Below are 15,031 nucleotides of genomic sequence, written 5' to 3'. Positions count from 1 at the left end.
AACTCCAGGTTTAGAATTCTGTTAACTCTGAAGAATCAGTAGTTGCTTATCAAATTGCCTCTATCCTTTCTACTCCACCCACAATCCGGTTTTCTAGAAAACTGAGGACTATTTCCAAAGCCTAAAATGCTTAGAGCATCAAAAAGGTGAACTTTTCGCAAATAAGAAGGCTTATCTCCTTTAAGGAATTCGGGAAGCAGGAAGCTGTGGGGAGGGGAACCCTCGGGTGGGCGGGACCCGGGAAAAAAGGGTGAGTCGGAAGTGGGTAGGCGGGACTTGGAGGCTGTGGGGGGATCCCGGGGAAGGCGGAGTCGGATGCGGGTGGGCGTGACCAGAGGGAGGCGGGTGCTATAGCTTCAACCCGGTAGTGCACAGATTTGGCGCCCAACAGCGAAGGCTCTTTTGGGGAGGTAGCTCTAGAGTCTCGCGAGAAGTGAGGTTTGCTTTGCCCGCCAAGCAGAGTTGTGTGGCGGCTGCTTTCTCCGTGAGGTGAGAGCGTGCTGGTGGGTGAGTCAAGTCCCTGTCGGGAGAAAAGACCGAGGAATTCAGGAACAGGATCCGGGTACTAGGGAGTCGCAACGAGAGAGTAAGGTTGGAGGACAGGACTAGGGTGGACTCAGCGGAGCAGGACAGGCCTGACTGGCCGCGATCTGTGGGGCGAGGAGACCGGTGAGGCCAGGGCGGGCACATTTACTTGTTGTTTATGTTTCGGATCCGCCTCTCACTCAACCTAGTCTTTTAGCGGGAAGGAACGTGTACCGTATACATCTTCACATGGCCAGCTTCTGTCCATGGGCTTTAGGCATAGAAGGCATCTCGTGAAGATTGATTGATTAAATGAGTGAAGTCGCAGTGAGAGAAGAGGCGGGGGAGCGAGGGTGAGAATGTTGGAGAACGATGGGTTGGGAAATTCAGTGTGCTCGGGGATGGTTAGCAAAGAGGGACATCGGGTCAGCCTGGTAGAACTACTAACCTTGCTGCTTGTGAGGTTATGATCTCTAACTGCCTTTCTTCCCATTTTGAAAAGCTGTCGTTCTTGATCCTTACTTGAAGATACGGTAGGCCATCATCGAGTTGATACTTATTTTGTTTTTATGTATTAATGGTCATGGAAATTTAGAGGAGAGACTACAGATCATCAGCTCCAGTAGTTCCACCGTTTTGGGGAAGCTTTGGAATTCTTTTCTCCATTCCTTCATTCAGCAAATATATATTGAGCATCTGCTGTGTACCAGCTTTGGGGATGCAATGTTGAAGCACAAAGAGACCTGCCTGATCCACACCCCCGCCCCCCGCCCCCGCCTTTTTAATCCTTACCCGAGGAAATGTTAATTGATTTTCGAGAGAGGAAGGGAAGAGAGAGAGAGAAACAAACAAACATCGTGTGTGAGAGAAGCATGGATTGGTTGCCACACACACACACACACACACACACACAGGGACGGCCCCCACCACCTTTTGGTGAACAGGACAACACTCCAACCCACTTACCCACCTGGCCAGGGTCCTGGTCTTTGTCCTTTTGGAGCTACATACAGTCTAGTATGGGAAAAAACATTAATCAAACAAGTAGAACTTAATGTTGAACTTGATACTTTGAATGCTTATTATAGGGATTCCGTGTAGGGAAATTGGGGCAGACTTTTCTGTGGAGGTGTCCTAGACATCAAAGAGATTAGAGCTGGGCAGAGCCTTCCAGAAAGGAAGCGGGCTGCCCTGGTGGGTGTGGCTCGGTTGGGCGTTGTCCTGCAAACTGAGAGGTGGCTGGTTGGAGCCCGGTCAGGTCAGGGTGCCTGCAAGAGTTAACTGATGGAGGCAACTAAGGTTGATGTTTCTCACTCGGGTGATTCTCTCCCTCTTTCTCCTTCCCTTCCCCTCTTTCTAGAATCAGTAAAAGAAAAAGATAGGAAATGTCCTTTACAAAAAAGTCTAGTGGCCTGAGGAACCTCTTCCGGCTCTTTCGAAGAACTGAAAGAGAAGATTGTGGAGAGTGGTGTGGAGTGAGGTTGGAGAAGTAGGAGGGCGCGAAGCCAAGCAGAGCCTTGGAATTGCATCACGATCTAAGAACAGAAGGAAGCCATTGAAATATTTAAGCCAAGTGGTAAAGCAGTCAGCTTAACATTTCTAAAGGCTCAACCTGACTGTAATTTGGAGAAGCCAAAAGTGGATAGGAGTCATGGAGTAGTCCAAGTAGCCATGTTGGGGAGTGGTTGTGGAGACAGGGAGAAATGGATAGATTCAAGGGATTTTTAGGAGGTAAAATGGACAGCATATGTAGGGTAGAGGGAAGAAAGTGTCAAGGATGACTTATAGGTTTCTGACTTACTTAGCTGGCTAGATGTCATTCAGTGAACTGGGAAAATGAGAAGTTTGGTTTTGTACATGGCGAGTTATAGGTGCCTTTGAGAAATTTCAAGTAGGGATCTGGAGCTCAGATTTGATGCCTAAGATGGAAATTAAAAAAAAAAATTAGTCATCTGTAAATGCTTATTCAAACAATGTGTATAAATGAGTGGAGAAGGCCTAGGTTGGAGTCTTGGATACTTATCAGGTTAGAGGAAGATAAATCTTCAAAGAAGATCCAGGAGGAGTGTCCAAAGGGAGGAAAACCAGGTGATACTATGTTTCAGAAGACAGTGGAGACACTTTTCCAGAAAAAGCAACTAATCAGAAGTGTCAGATATTGCTGAGAGGTCAAGTAAGATGGTATCGAAAGGCATTCTTTAAAGTTACTGACTTGAAGACTATTTCTCTTTCTTCAAAGGAAAGCTTACCTAGAAGATCAGTATGTAAACAGATTTTTGTTACAAGCTGCTCTGGTTGAAGTTGCTGCCGAGGTACCTGTCCCTTGCATATTTCATACCCATTTGGACCATAGTTTGGAACTTTCTGAAAGTTCAGATCATTTTATGATAGAAGAAATTCAACAGTTGAGGTAAAATGATTTGTTCAAGATTATATTGTTATTTAATGGTGGGGTATACATTAGAATTCAATTCTTCTGGTTTTTAGCCCATGACTATTGGCTAAAGTTATGGAAACCATAACTTCTGGTTTTCATTCCATAACTATTATCATCTCCACTTCTTTTCATCATTTGTGAGTTTGAAATATGGTTTAACAGACTGAAACACATGAATTTTCCTGCAGGTAGATCTTAACTGTATAGTAGGAAGACTACTTGCATGAATAAATGTGTTTACTTTTTTTCTCCCCAGAGGAAAAGATGCTGGAACCACAGGAGGATGGCTTGATTGGACTGTCAGCTTATGAGCACGTAGAAGATGAAACTTTTCCTCCTTTCCCACCTCCAGCATCTCCAGAGAGAGAAGATGGTGAAGGAGTTGAACCTGATGATGGTCTGTATAGAGTTCCAAAAAGTATCTGTATTCACTTATCCATTTATCAGCTTAGAAATGATCTATTTTATAGATGAGGCTTAAATTATTTAAGTAATATTAAATCTTGCAATATTTCACCAGAGTCAGGAAGAGAGGCACCTATTCCTGTACCTCCAAAGAGAACAGTTAAAAGGAATATACCCAAGCTGGATGCCCAGAGGTATATTAACTATTTCCTTAAACATTTATACTTTTTCTTTACATCTTTTTCCCCCCTCAAGTTATAAGCTTTTGGTTGAGAGTATTTGGAGATCAAATATTTATAAAGATTTTTTTCAGTTCAGATAATATCTTTTCTTCCTGTGGTCATGGTTTGGCCTTGATGGATCTAGAAAACTTGGAATTAAAAACCTACTTCTATTCACAGATTAACTTCTGAGAGAGGGCTTCCAGCATTAAGGCATGTGTTTGATAAGGCAAAATTCAAAGGTAAAGGTCATGAGGTAAGAAATGTTTGGATTCTGTTTTAGACCTTTTTTTTTTTAAGATTTTATTTATTTGTTTTTTTTTGGCGGGGGGGAGAGAGAGAGAAAGAGAGAGAAACATCATTGTGCAGTTGCTGGGGGTTACGGCCTGCAACCCAGGAATGTACCCTGGCTGGGAATCGAACCTGGGACACTTAGACCTTTGTTTTTTAAAGTACAGTCATCCCTCAGTATCTATGGGTTACTGGTTTTAGGACCCCTGCAGATGCCCAAATCTATAGATGCTCAAGTCCTTTACATAAAATGGCATAGTATTTGCATATAAGCTACTTTACATCATCTCCAGGTTACTTGTGATACCTAATGCAATGTAAATATTAAGTCAATAGCTGTTACATTGTTTAAGGAATAATGACAAGAAAAAAGTCTGTACATGTTTAGTATAGACGCAGTAACTATTGTAGGCCTAACTACATAGCACATGTCAGCAACAGTGTAACATTTTTTCCTCTGAATATTTTCAGTCCACAGTTGATTGAATCCATGAATATAGAACCCACTGTATGTAGGGCTGCCTATCTATAAAACTGAGCCTATTACCATGTTGTTTGGAATCTTAGAATGTTTCACAGACACAACCATTCATCGTCATCTCTTCTGAGAAACTATAATGTGGAGAGGCACGGTTACAAAAATCAGAAAACATGTCTTGTAGTCTTGGTTTGTCACGGTATGGCTTTAGTAAAATCACATGTGAGTCAGTAAGCCTGAGTTTATACTTCGTAATTTTGAGGAATAAAATTTACTTTGTCTACTTTGGAGAGTGGTTTTAAGTGTTATAAGAGCAAGGACTTTACCTGTATTGATCATTTATGTGTCCCCAAGATATGGTATCATACCTTGTTCATAATAGATGTCAGTTAAGTTTTGTTGGAAAATGGAGACATTTCAGAACTGTCCATCACTGTCCTTGGACAAACGTACATTTAAAGTTTTTCTTTTCTTTTTTTTTGTTTTTAAAGATTTTTTGTTTATTTATTTTTAGAGAGGGAAGGGAAGGGGAGAGAGAGAGAGAGAGAGAGAAACATCAATGTGCGGTTGCTGGGGGTTGTGGCCTGCAACCTAGGCATGTGCCCTGACTGGGAATCGAACCTGTGATGCCTGGTTCGCAGCCCGTGCTCAATCCACTGAGTTTCGCCAGCCAGGGCTAAAGTTTTTCTTTTTTTTTTCAAACTGATTTTAGAGAGAGAAACATCGATTTGTTGTTCCACTTAGGTTTTTTGGTTGCTTCTTATATGTGCCCTAACCAGAGATTGAACCTGCAGCCTTGGTATATTGGGGTGACGTTGTAACCAAATGAGCTACCTGTCCAGGGCCATTTAAAATTTTTCTTTGAATCATGTAGATATATTTTTGTGCAGTTCATGAAGTATTTTCAAATACATTCTTTTTTTAATCTTTATTGATTTGTTGTTCCACTTATTTATGCATTCCTTCATTGGTTGCTTCCTGTATGTGCCCTGACGGGGGATGGAACCCTCAACCTTGCCTTATCAGGAAGATGCTCTAACCAACTGAGCTACCTGGGATAGGTGCTTGTCCCATTATCTAATTAAGGAGACTAAGTTTTAAGTGTCCAGTGACAACAGTTAGGGTGAAGCCTAGATTTCCCATTTAATAGCCCAGTTAGAATAACATTACCTGCATCTTGGTGTGGTATGCAGGATAATTGGAAAGAGGGAAGTGACTGGGGGCTGACACTAATTGAGAGGTTGTTGCTCTACCAGTGGAACAAGGTGAAAATAGCTTGGATAGGGTAGTAGCAGAGATCAACATATAGTGCGTGTAGTTGATTGGACTTAGAGGGATGATAAAGGAGTCAAAACCAATCCCAAGATTTCAAACCTGGAGGGCTGAAAATGTGTGCATTTGCTCAGCTTCAGTGGACAGGAAGAGTGTGTCCTGTTTTGCCATAAAACTAAATATAAATCAGGATATATTAAAGCCATTCCCAGCTCAGTTAATTGCCCTTGCTGAAATTTTCAGGTAGTAATGATGAATTGGTGCTTTGAATTTACGAAGTCTTCATTATTTTCATAATAAGATTTATATGAAGGATGATTATTTTGCATTTCACTGGCTGAGGGTGGGCTTTGAAAGGGTTTATCTAGTCTTCTGTACTTTGCCCTTGAAAATTCTTAGTATTTTATCACAGAGACTTCCCATTGTATTTAGCTATTTCTCTTCTTTTGTTCCTTGAGTGTAAAATGACATTGAGAGGTGGCTAGTCAGCTACTCCCAACAACTGGAAAATGAGATTAGGTGATTGAATTTCTAAAAGTAGAAATTGATTTGTCTTACCCCAAATGGTATGGCTCAGTTGGCTGGGCATCGTCCTGAAAAGCAAAAGGTCACTAGTTTGATTCCTGGTCAGGGCACAGGCCTGGATTGTAGGTTCAGTCCCTGGCCTGAGTGCACACAAGAGGCAATCAGTTCATATTTCTCTTCCTCTCTTTGTCCCTTCCCTCCCCCTCTCTGAAAATAAATTTAAAAATATTTTTTAAAAATTCTTTAAAAAATAACCCCTTTTTTATTATTAGAGTGAGAATGATAAGACATTACACTCAGAATTACATATTTAGCTATTGGTAGAGTTGATTGTCTTAACCATTGATTTCTTAGACAAGTAAATAACAATAGTAATCACCAACATTTGAGTGCTCACTTTGAGTCAGGTGCTTTAACTTGTATTATTTAATCTTCATAATAACCCAGTGAATTATGTATATTTTCATTTTATACATGAAGAAAGCACAGAGGAGTCATTTGTTCAAAGTCACAGCTGTAAACTGGTAGAATTGAGATTCGAATCTATGTAGCCTGATCCAGAACCGGTTTTTAACCACTCTCCTATTTTAAAATATTGTTAAGAATATTTATTTTATAATAAAACCCAGAATTAGGCACTTTTCTCATTGATAAGTCCAGTTTATTAAACTTTAATTTTATTTTAAAAAATTTTAATGTTAAATTGAAATTTCAAATACAGGTATTCTGGTTTGAGAATGTTTAAACTGTTCTTGCTGGTCTTTAGTACGTTTTGCCCTTGGGATTTCTGAATGTATTTCCATAATGCTGAATTCTCAATGCTTTCTTGTATATGATTTAGGGACCTGCCACTTTGTTTAGTTATTTCTAAAAGATATCTTGACATAGTTTATTAAAACTTATTTTTAGTATTATTTTACAGTCCTGAAAAGATACGTGATTATCTTTTAAGTTTTATTAAGTTTTCATCCATTTTTCCCACTCTGATTTAAAAAGGAAAATTGTATCCAGTGCTTTTTTTAGACTGCAATCCCCTAAGTCCTTAATAGATATTTTTCTTAAAGTTTCTTCACCTTATAAATGTAAAATGACACCAATGACTTTGGCATTACTATTCAATTCTAAAATCTGCTGACAAGGTCAGTTCTGAGAGTGTATTTCCTATTTAGCATTTTTATTTTTATGTGCCAGGCTGAAGACTTGAAGACACTAATCAGACACATGGAGCACTGGGCACACAGGCTATTCCCTAAACTGCAGTTTGAGGATTTTATCGACAGAGTTGAATACCTGGGAAATAAAAAGGAAGTTCAGGTATGTGCTGAGATTATTGTGAATATCATTCACAATGTTGAATAGTACAAGGATAGGTTTAGTAAAGGCTAATAAGTAGCTGTTTTGGGGTCTTCATTTTGAAATATGTCTTGGTAGAACAAAAGAAAATTAATAGTGGTTACTTGAAGAACAACTTCTGTGAAACTCAGAATGGAATAAATGACCTTCCTACCCCCAAATGTTATTAGTGAAAATGTAAAAACATCTCTTTATTTTCAGACCTGTTTAAAACGAATTCGACTTGATCTCCCTATTTTACATGAAGATTTTATTAGCAATAATGGTAAGAATATCGATTTATCTACTTCATAACAGTTTTTTTTAGAAATGGATTTAGTTGGGACAGACAATATTATAAGACTGGATTCTTAGTCTATGTTGAGTATATAATTAAAGTACAGTAAATAGGAATGAGTGAAAATACTTTGGTACATTTAGAATGTTGTGTATGACATTCGTTTCTTTAAAGACATGGCTGCAATGCTATTAAAAGATGTAAAAATGTATTTAGCCATAGAACATTAGCTTTCAAGAACTCTGATGGTGATCCACAGCTCCTTTGTAGTTCTTGTTAGTAAAAACAGGACAAAATATAGTGTTCATGTACGTGTACGCCATTAAAAAAAAAGTGGCTCTGGGCAATTAGGCAGAATAATTTGGTGGTGAAATAGTTTACCTTTCACTCGAGAGTGCAGATCCTGGACATAGGACTTTAGTAAGACCTACGTGACTGTTCCTGGTATTGATTGCATTGATTAGCTGTACAATGCAACCTTAGGCAGTCACACACATCAAAGCATATGGTTCCTGCCGACAGAGTCTGTATAGTTATCAGATTTTCTGTGCGATGGCTCCATACATGTTTGTTTTTGATTTTTTTTAACTTTTAGTAGATGTAGAAAACACATGCTCCTTGTCAAATTCCCTTAAGTTATTTATAAATTGCTTTTAAAAGTGTGAAAGATTGTGATTTAAATAATCCAAAATTTAGTTTTTTTGTAATATATAGTAGTACTGATGGCATGGCATTTGGTATATGGAAAGGAATTTGTTCTTATAGTACTAAATCCCATAGCATATGCTACTGGGTTAGTTACTTTAGTCAGCTGCACTTTTTTGACCTGCATACTGTTTGCTAAACATTTAGGGATAAAGATAAGATGAGACCCCTTGTGGTATGGGCTAACAGACTAGTGAACAAGTCAGGCATACCATTGCCAGTAGTTTGATAGGTGTTGTAACTAGAGATATGAACAGGGTACAGGGTAGGCTGCAAAGGAGAGTAGTTACTTTTATCTAGGGGAGGGGAAAGCTTCACAGAGGAGGCATCACAGGAATGTTAAAAGATGAGCCATTAACTGTCAGGCAGATGATTCATTTACTCCTCTACACAAATAGTAGGACCATTCTTGGGATTATAGGTATGCTGAAATATAGGGTATATAGAGGAGGTCTGTAGCAGAGAGCCTTGTTTGTTGATTTTTTTTTAAGATTTTATTTTATTTATTTTTAAAGAGAGGGGAAGGAAGTGAGAAAGGGAGGGAAAGAAATGTCAATGTGTCATTGCCTCTCATGCACCCCCTAATGGGAACCTGGCCTTCAACCCAGGCATGTGTCCTGACTGGGAATCGAATCAGCAACCCTTTGGTTTGTAGGCCAGCACTCAATCCACTGAGCCACACCACCTGGGACTTAATGTTTATTTATTTATTTTTTTTAATCTTAAGTAAATAGTATCCAAACCTTTTGGATCAGAACCACAACGACAAAATTTTTTGAGCTCTGGCTGGTATAGCTCAGTGGATTGGGCACGAGCTGCAAATCAAAGGGTCGCCAGTTCGATTCCCAGTCAGGGCACATGCCTGGTTGCAGGTCAGGTTCCCAGTACGGGGTGCTCAAGAGGCAACCACACATTGATATTTCTCTCCCTCTCTCCTTCTCTTCCCCTCTGTCTAAAAAGGAATAAATAAAATCATCCAAAAATTTTCTTGAGCATTTTATTTACTTAGTTTTGTAATACATTTACTTCTGTACTGATCATGATGTACATTTTTGTTGTCACCAAAACACTGCCATACAGTTTTAAACTGAGAACAACATGATTAAATATTCAAACTGTGCTCAAATGTCAACACTGTGAAGTCCTGACCACTCTGGTAAAATTATGCCTCGTCCCCATTCCTGGTTCCTCTATACTTTTTTAATAGCACTTATTTCTCTTTAATTATTATATCATTTGCTTATCTGTTAGTTTATGTGTACCAATGTAACAGCATTCTGTGACACATTGAATATTTCTGACTTTAGCTTCTTTGCCACTGTGGCCTACATATAACGAAGTGAATGAATGTCATGTATGGTTCTATTTTTTTGATTTATTATTTTTAAAAGTTTTATTTATTTATTTTTAGAGAGAGGGAAGAGCGGAGAGGGGAGGTAGAAAGAGAGGGAGAGAAACATCAATGTGTGGTTGCCTCTCATGCACCCCCTACAGGGTACCTGGCCTGCAACCCAGGCATGTGACCTCACTGGGAATCGAACCAGCAACTCTTTGATTTGCAGACTGACATTAAATCCACTGAGCCACACCAGCCAGGGCTGTTTTTAGTCCCATTTTTATACTAGTCCAAGCTCCATCAGTGGTTACATTCACATTGTTTATCCATAAAACATTGTGTTAGGCCATTTCCTATTGACAGTATCTTTCCTTTCATGGCTCACAAAAAAGTAGTTCTTTATTATGCATTTTATTATTATTAATTCAGAATCTTTTAAGTCCTATAAGGTGAAGCATAATAAAACTCCATATGTTGGCCCTGGCTGGTGTGGCTCAGTGGATTGAGTGCCAGCCTGTGAACCAAAGGGTCGCTGGTTCAATTTCCCAGTCAGAGCACATGCCTGGGTTGTGGGACCTGTGGGCCAGGTCCCCAGTAGGGGGTGCATGAGAGGCAACCACACACTGATGTTTCTCTCCTCTCTTTCTCCTTCCCTTCCCCTCTCTCTAAAAATAAATAAATAAAATCTTTGGGGAAAAAAAAAAACAATGTTGGGCAGTTGGTTCTAATACTTGTTTCTTAACTTCCCCAGCAATGTTTTCTACTTGTACACCATCATTTTCTGACATTTTCTTGTCACAAATTTTTTCCATGTCAGGAAGGAAAAATATATGGCTGTTTGTCTTTCATTAATAAGGAAGAAACCTCAAAAGGGGTTTGGATTACAAAAGACTGGATTAAATATATGATTTTTTTAAAGTCTCACTAGAATAATTGTAAAGGTTTACATTCATTTATTAAATGTTTTGCTAGTCGTGATAGTTTCTACTGTCCCTAGTTAAAACCTCAAGGCACAGTAAATACATAAGGCAAGGGTGGTATCAATATATGTAAATATATTTTTTATTTTCATTTTTTGTAAACTCTTATTTCAAGCAGTGTTCTTGGTGATAAGAAATTTTTTTTCTTGCCTGCTAGTCAGATCTGTGATGAGGTCATTTTTTAACCCCATGATGTGAATGAATAATGTGAATGAAGGAGAGAAGGTGAAGTGTTAGCTTTGCCTCTTCTTCTTTTTTTTTTTTTTAAGTTTGCTTGTGCTTGTATTATCTTCTACTTTTAGGTGTTTGTTTTGCAACAATCTTTTTAAGCAGTAAAGCTACTACTTGTGCGTTTTGTTGGTGTTGTTTTGGTTAAAACTAGATAGTCTGTTAGTCTACTTAACTGGGCAGTCAGAATCAGCTGTTACAGTGTGCTGAAATTGAAGGATGAGTGAGGGCCCCACTCCCCGACCCTTCCTCAGTGTGGAGCTGCCTGATTGAGATGGCTTACAGATCACGTGATAACAGTCATGTGGATAAGTGAGTTTATCACTGCCAGTCCTTATTTTAAATATAAGATAGTAAAACTTAATTTTTCTTAATTCTTAAATGAATTATAAATGGAAGGTGAAAGTTTACCTTCCATAACACTGGATCATTTTAGGGGTATCCTACTTGGAGATAACTAGTATACATGCCTTTAAGACTTTATTAAGAAGAATAATGTAGAAAACACTGAATTTTTTGAAAAATTAACTTGGAAATATGTGCATAGATCTCTAAATTTCTTTTCCTTTTTCACTTTGTATATGGGTTTTACCCTGTTAAAAAATAGCCTATATAAGATTATTATTGTATATTATGGCAAGCTATTAAAATGTTTTTGTTTAATTTAAAGCAAGAATATTCTTTGGATTCTTTAAGTTCTTTTATTACCCCAAACATAAAATATTTCTAATCATAACCAAGAACTTTTGCTTTCTGTTTGTGCATATTTTTAAACTAGTATTTTCATTTGACTTAAAATACCTTTTTAAAGTAATTTATTCAATATTCCTTTTACTTGTTTAAATCAAGCAAGTGTCTAACGAGTTTAATCCTAGTACTGTACTCACCTTTTCTTTCTACTGCAGATGAAGTAGGGGAAAATAATGACCGTGATGTAACTGCTGCTGAATTAGAACCCTTTTTGACAAACTCATCTGAAAATGTGAATTTTGCTTCTGAGTCAAGTAAAAGTCTAACCGAAGAGCAACAACAAAGAATTGAGAGAAATAAACAACTGGCCTTGGAAAGAAGGCAGGCAAAGCTACTGAGTAATAGTCAGTCCCTTGAAAATGGTAAATTTTATGGTGTTTTTTATGTGCTACCATTAATATAGCAGGGATATGTTAGAAATTTTAACTTCTCTACTATGTCCCAAGATAACATATCTCTAGGAATAGAAAAATAACATAGTATATTAAGTTTATGTACATTTGAGAGAAAGAGAGAAAGAGACTGCAAATGTGTTAGCTGTTTGGGATCCTCAAAGAATAAATGAATCCAAGATGGTTTTCTGAATAGTTGAGTACCTCTTAAAGAGTTATTTTAATCATTTAAAATTGATTCTGAATCTTTGAAAAACATATTATTCCCTGACTCCTTAAAGCATGTGACAAATAATTTTATCTTTAGGATTATAATTATGAACATTAATTATGGTACTTTTCTAAACATATAAAATGCCTTTTGCACCCATTGAGGATTTTAGAGCCATTTGCTATGGCATGAGTAGATGGTTCTAAAATTTTTGTTTTAACTGCATCGTGTCACTTTTGTTGTGAGCTATCAGCTTGATCACCTGTTATATTATCTTCTTTTTAGTAAAACTGCCGTAAAATTTGCTGTTTTGAAAACATACTCTGGATTTGGAAAGAAGATAGCCAAGTTTTTTAAAACTATATTTAAAAATAATTGCAGTCCTGGCCAGGTAGCTCAGTTGGTTAGAACATCACCCCAGGATGCCAGGGTTGCAGGTTTGATTCCTGGTCAGGGCACATACAAGAATTAACCAATGAATGCATGGATAAGAACAAGAAATTGAAGTTTCTCTCTTTGTAAAATCAGTAGTAAAAACTAAAAATAATTGCAAGTTGGTTTTGAATGAAGCTGGATGGCATGTCATTCTCAATTTCCAATCCAGTTTTTCCTTTTGAAATAGGAAAATAAAGAGTTTTAGTAAGTAATGAAGATTACCATGATACAAAACTAGTTTTACCCAAGATAAAATTCTCAAGTGAAAATTATTGTGACTATATTACCATGATTACTTTCCAATTAAAATGAATTTAATTTTTAAGTTTATGAATGAATGTTTTATTCCTTCCATGTGGAAAAAATGGATGGCAGTAATAAATGTCAATCGCTGCTGATAGCAGGGTTTTGTTTTGCTGTCGTTATCAAAGTATACCTGGCAATATAAGCATTTTAAGGTTCATCTTCTACTTATAATACACGACTTTAAAATTGCCCAAATAGAAGTAAGATCACTTTGACATACAGCTTTTAGAGCATCTGATCTTTTAAAATTTCTGTCTAGTAGTTGTGATTTTGAATGAGAATAGTTGTTTATTGCATTAATTCAAGAGTTTGAGTTTACTACTTTCAAGACCTTGAATTTAAAAAAAAGAATTTTAAAAAATTTATTGGTTGATTTTAGAGAAAGAAATGGGGAGAGAGGAAAAAAAAAACACTGACTTGTTATTCCACTTATTGACACATTCATGGTTACTCCTTGTATGTGCTCTCAATGGGGATCGAACCTGTAACCTTGGCATATCAGGACATTGCTCTAATCTGCTGAGCTACCCAGCCAGGGCCAAGACCCCTTGCATTTTCTAATGGACTTTATACATGTATAAAAATGGCTTTTTTGGGGAGAAATTGATAATAATTAACAAGAACTAAAATGATCATAGATATTATTTCTGTTGCTCTAAGCTTGTGAAGAGATTTGTGTTAGGTGAGATTGGATTAAGTGCCTAAATAATGTATAATAATGATTTCTCTTTCAGATTTATTAATGAACACATCCAGGGCACAGACAGTTGAAGATCTTAAAATAGGTGAGGATCAAAATGAGAAGGAGTCAGATGGATTTAACAAAGACATTCTAGATAATACACATAATGATGGTGTTGCCAATATAGTAAATGAAGAAGAGGAATTAAAAATAGAGAAAACTCAACTGGACCAGTCCTTTTAAAATTAAAATTGTACAGCAGTAACTTTATGCTTCCTCCAGAAATGTTGGATAGGCCTCAACCAAGAGAAAATTAACTTGATATCCTCCAAGTCTAAGATTACTATGTATTTTGTATACTTTGAGTAAAATCCTTATGTAGTAAAACCTATATGGATACCTGTTTAAAATCTGGTATTATTTATAATTATACTTGTTTCTTTAATAACTTTATTTAAGCCTATTTATTTTCTTAGTGTTTTTATATAGATTGGATTTCATAATAATGATTAGTAGTTAATAAGCAGCTTCTGCTGCAGGTGTGCCATTGAAGGCCTTGTTTTCACTAAATTGTTGGTGTTTTAAGATACAAATATATATAACAAATAATATCCATTTAAAAATACAAATAAAAATCTTACAAACTGTCTCTAGAGGCTTTATAAAAGTTCCTAATTGCTGTTCAGTTCTGCAGTTTACAGTTTTGGTAAAATGGCCCTGGCTGGTGTGGGCCTGGATTGAAGGCTGTGCTGGCCTACAAACCAAAGTGTCGCTGGTTCAATTCCTGGTTAGGGTACATGCTTGGGTTGTGCCCTGGGGGCCAGGCCCCCAGTAGGGGACACGTGAGAGGCAACCATACATTGATATTTCTCTCCTTTTTCTTCCTCCCTTCTCCTCTCTCTAAAAATAAAGTCTTTTGAAAAATATTTAAGGTTTTTATGTGCTTACATGTATTTTGAGGAGTGACTATAATTCTTAAAGGGTCACATAAAAGGTTAATAAATTGCCTGGCTATGTAGGTGCTAGGGAGGTTCTAGTATTCCTTGGCATCCACTGAGCAGGTGGAGAGAAAGTTGCAAAGTATTATGAGGAACATAGAGCACCTAGGGCAGATTCATAGGAGACCTTCAAGTTCATGGAGATTCCAAGGATTGGGGAGTGCATGTACAATGGTGAACAGAAATGAAAATCTAGGAAATAAGGAAGATTTGGGTATGGTGAA

The 15,031-nt window shown here is 37.5% G+C and overlaps 1 protein-coding gene and 1 non-coding gene across 8 annotated transcripts; both read left to right on the top strand.

Moving 5' to 3' along the window:
* Window positions 1-363: 363 nt before the first annotated feature.
* On the top strand, window positions 364-14,458 carry TIPIN (TIMELESS interacting protein). 7 transcript variants are annotated; one of them, XM_045822889.1, is made up of 9 exons: window positions 364-489; window positions 2,765-2,837; window positions 3,219-3,359; window positions 3,483-3,561; window positions 3,769-3,844; window positions 7,346-7,468; window positions 7,709-7,772; window positions 11,939-12,145; window positions 13,862-14,458. In XM_045822889.1, exons 3-9 carry the CDS (start codon window positions 3,227-3,229, stop codon window positions 14,050-14,052), a joined length of 873 nt encoding a protein of 290 aa, XP_045678845.1. In that variant the 5' UTR covers window positions 364-489; window positions 2,765-2,837; window positions 3,219-3,226; the 3' UTR covers window positions 14,053-14,458. The 7 variants fall into 7 exon arrangements, with proteins under 7 accessions (XP_045678845.1, XP_045678842.1, XP_045678849.1 ...); XM_045822886.1 differs by having other exon boundaries at window positions 2,765-2,935; XM_045822887.1 differs by having other exon boundaries at window positions 461-507; window positions 2,765-2,935.
* On the top strand, window positions 8,216-8,351 carry LOC123809058. Its single transcript, XR_006783933.1, has one exon. It is a non-coding gene; the product is annotated as a small Cajal body-specific RNA 14 (non-coding RNA).
* Window positions 14,459-15,031: the final 573 nt, after the last annotated feature.

This window comes from Phyllostomus hastatus, unplaced genomic scaffold, assembly GCF_019186645.2.
Source record: "Phyllostomus hastatus isolate PE091 unplaced genomic scaffold, TTU_PhHast_1.1 phas_scaffold_501, whole genome shotgun sequence".
Taxonomy (NCBI): Eukaryota; Metazoa; Chordata; class Mammalia; order Chiroptera; family Phyllostomidae; genus Phyllostomus; species Phyllostomus hastatus.
The sequence above is the reverse complement of the archived record's forward strand: the minus strand, read 5'-3'. Positions and strand labels throughout refer to the sequence as shown.

Bases quoted from the DNA above. Each gene is read 5' to 3' on its own strand.
- TIPIN (XM_045822889.1), top strand. From the start codon at position 3,227: ATGCTGGAACCACAGGAGGATGGCTTGATTGGACTGTCAGCTTATGAG. The intron at 3,562-3,768 runs GTATATTAACTA...TTCTATTCACAG, and splicing joins CCCAAGCTGGATGCCCAGAG to ATTAACTTCTGAGAGAGGGC. The intron at 7,469-7,708 runs GTATGTGCTGAG...CTTTATTTTCAG, and splicing joins GAAATAAAAAGGAAGTTCAG to ACCTGTTTAAAACGAATTCG.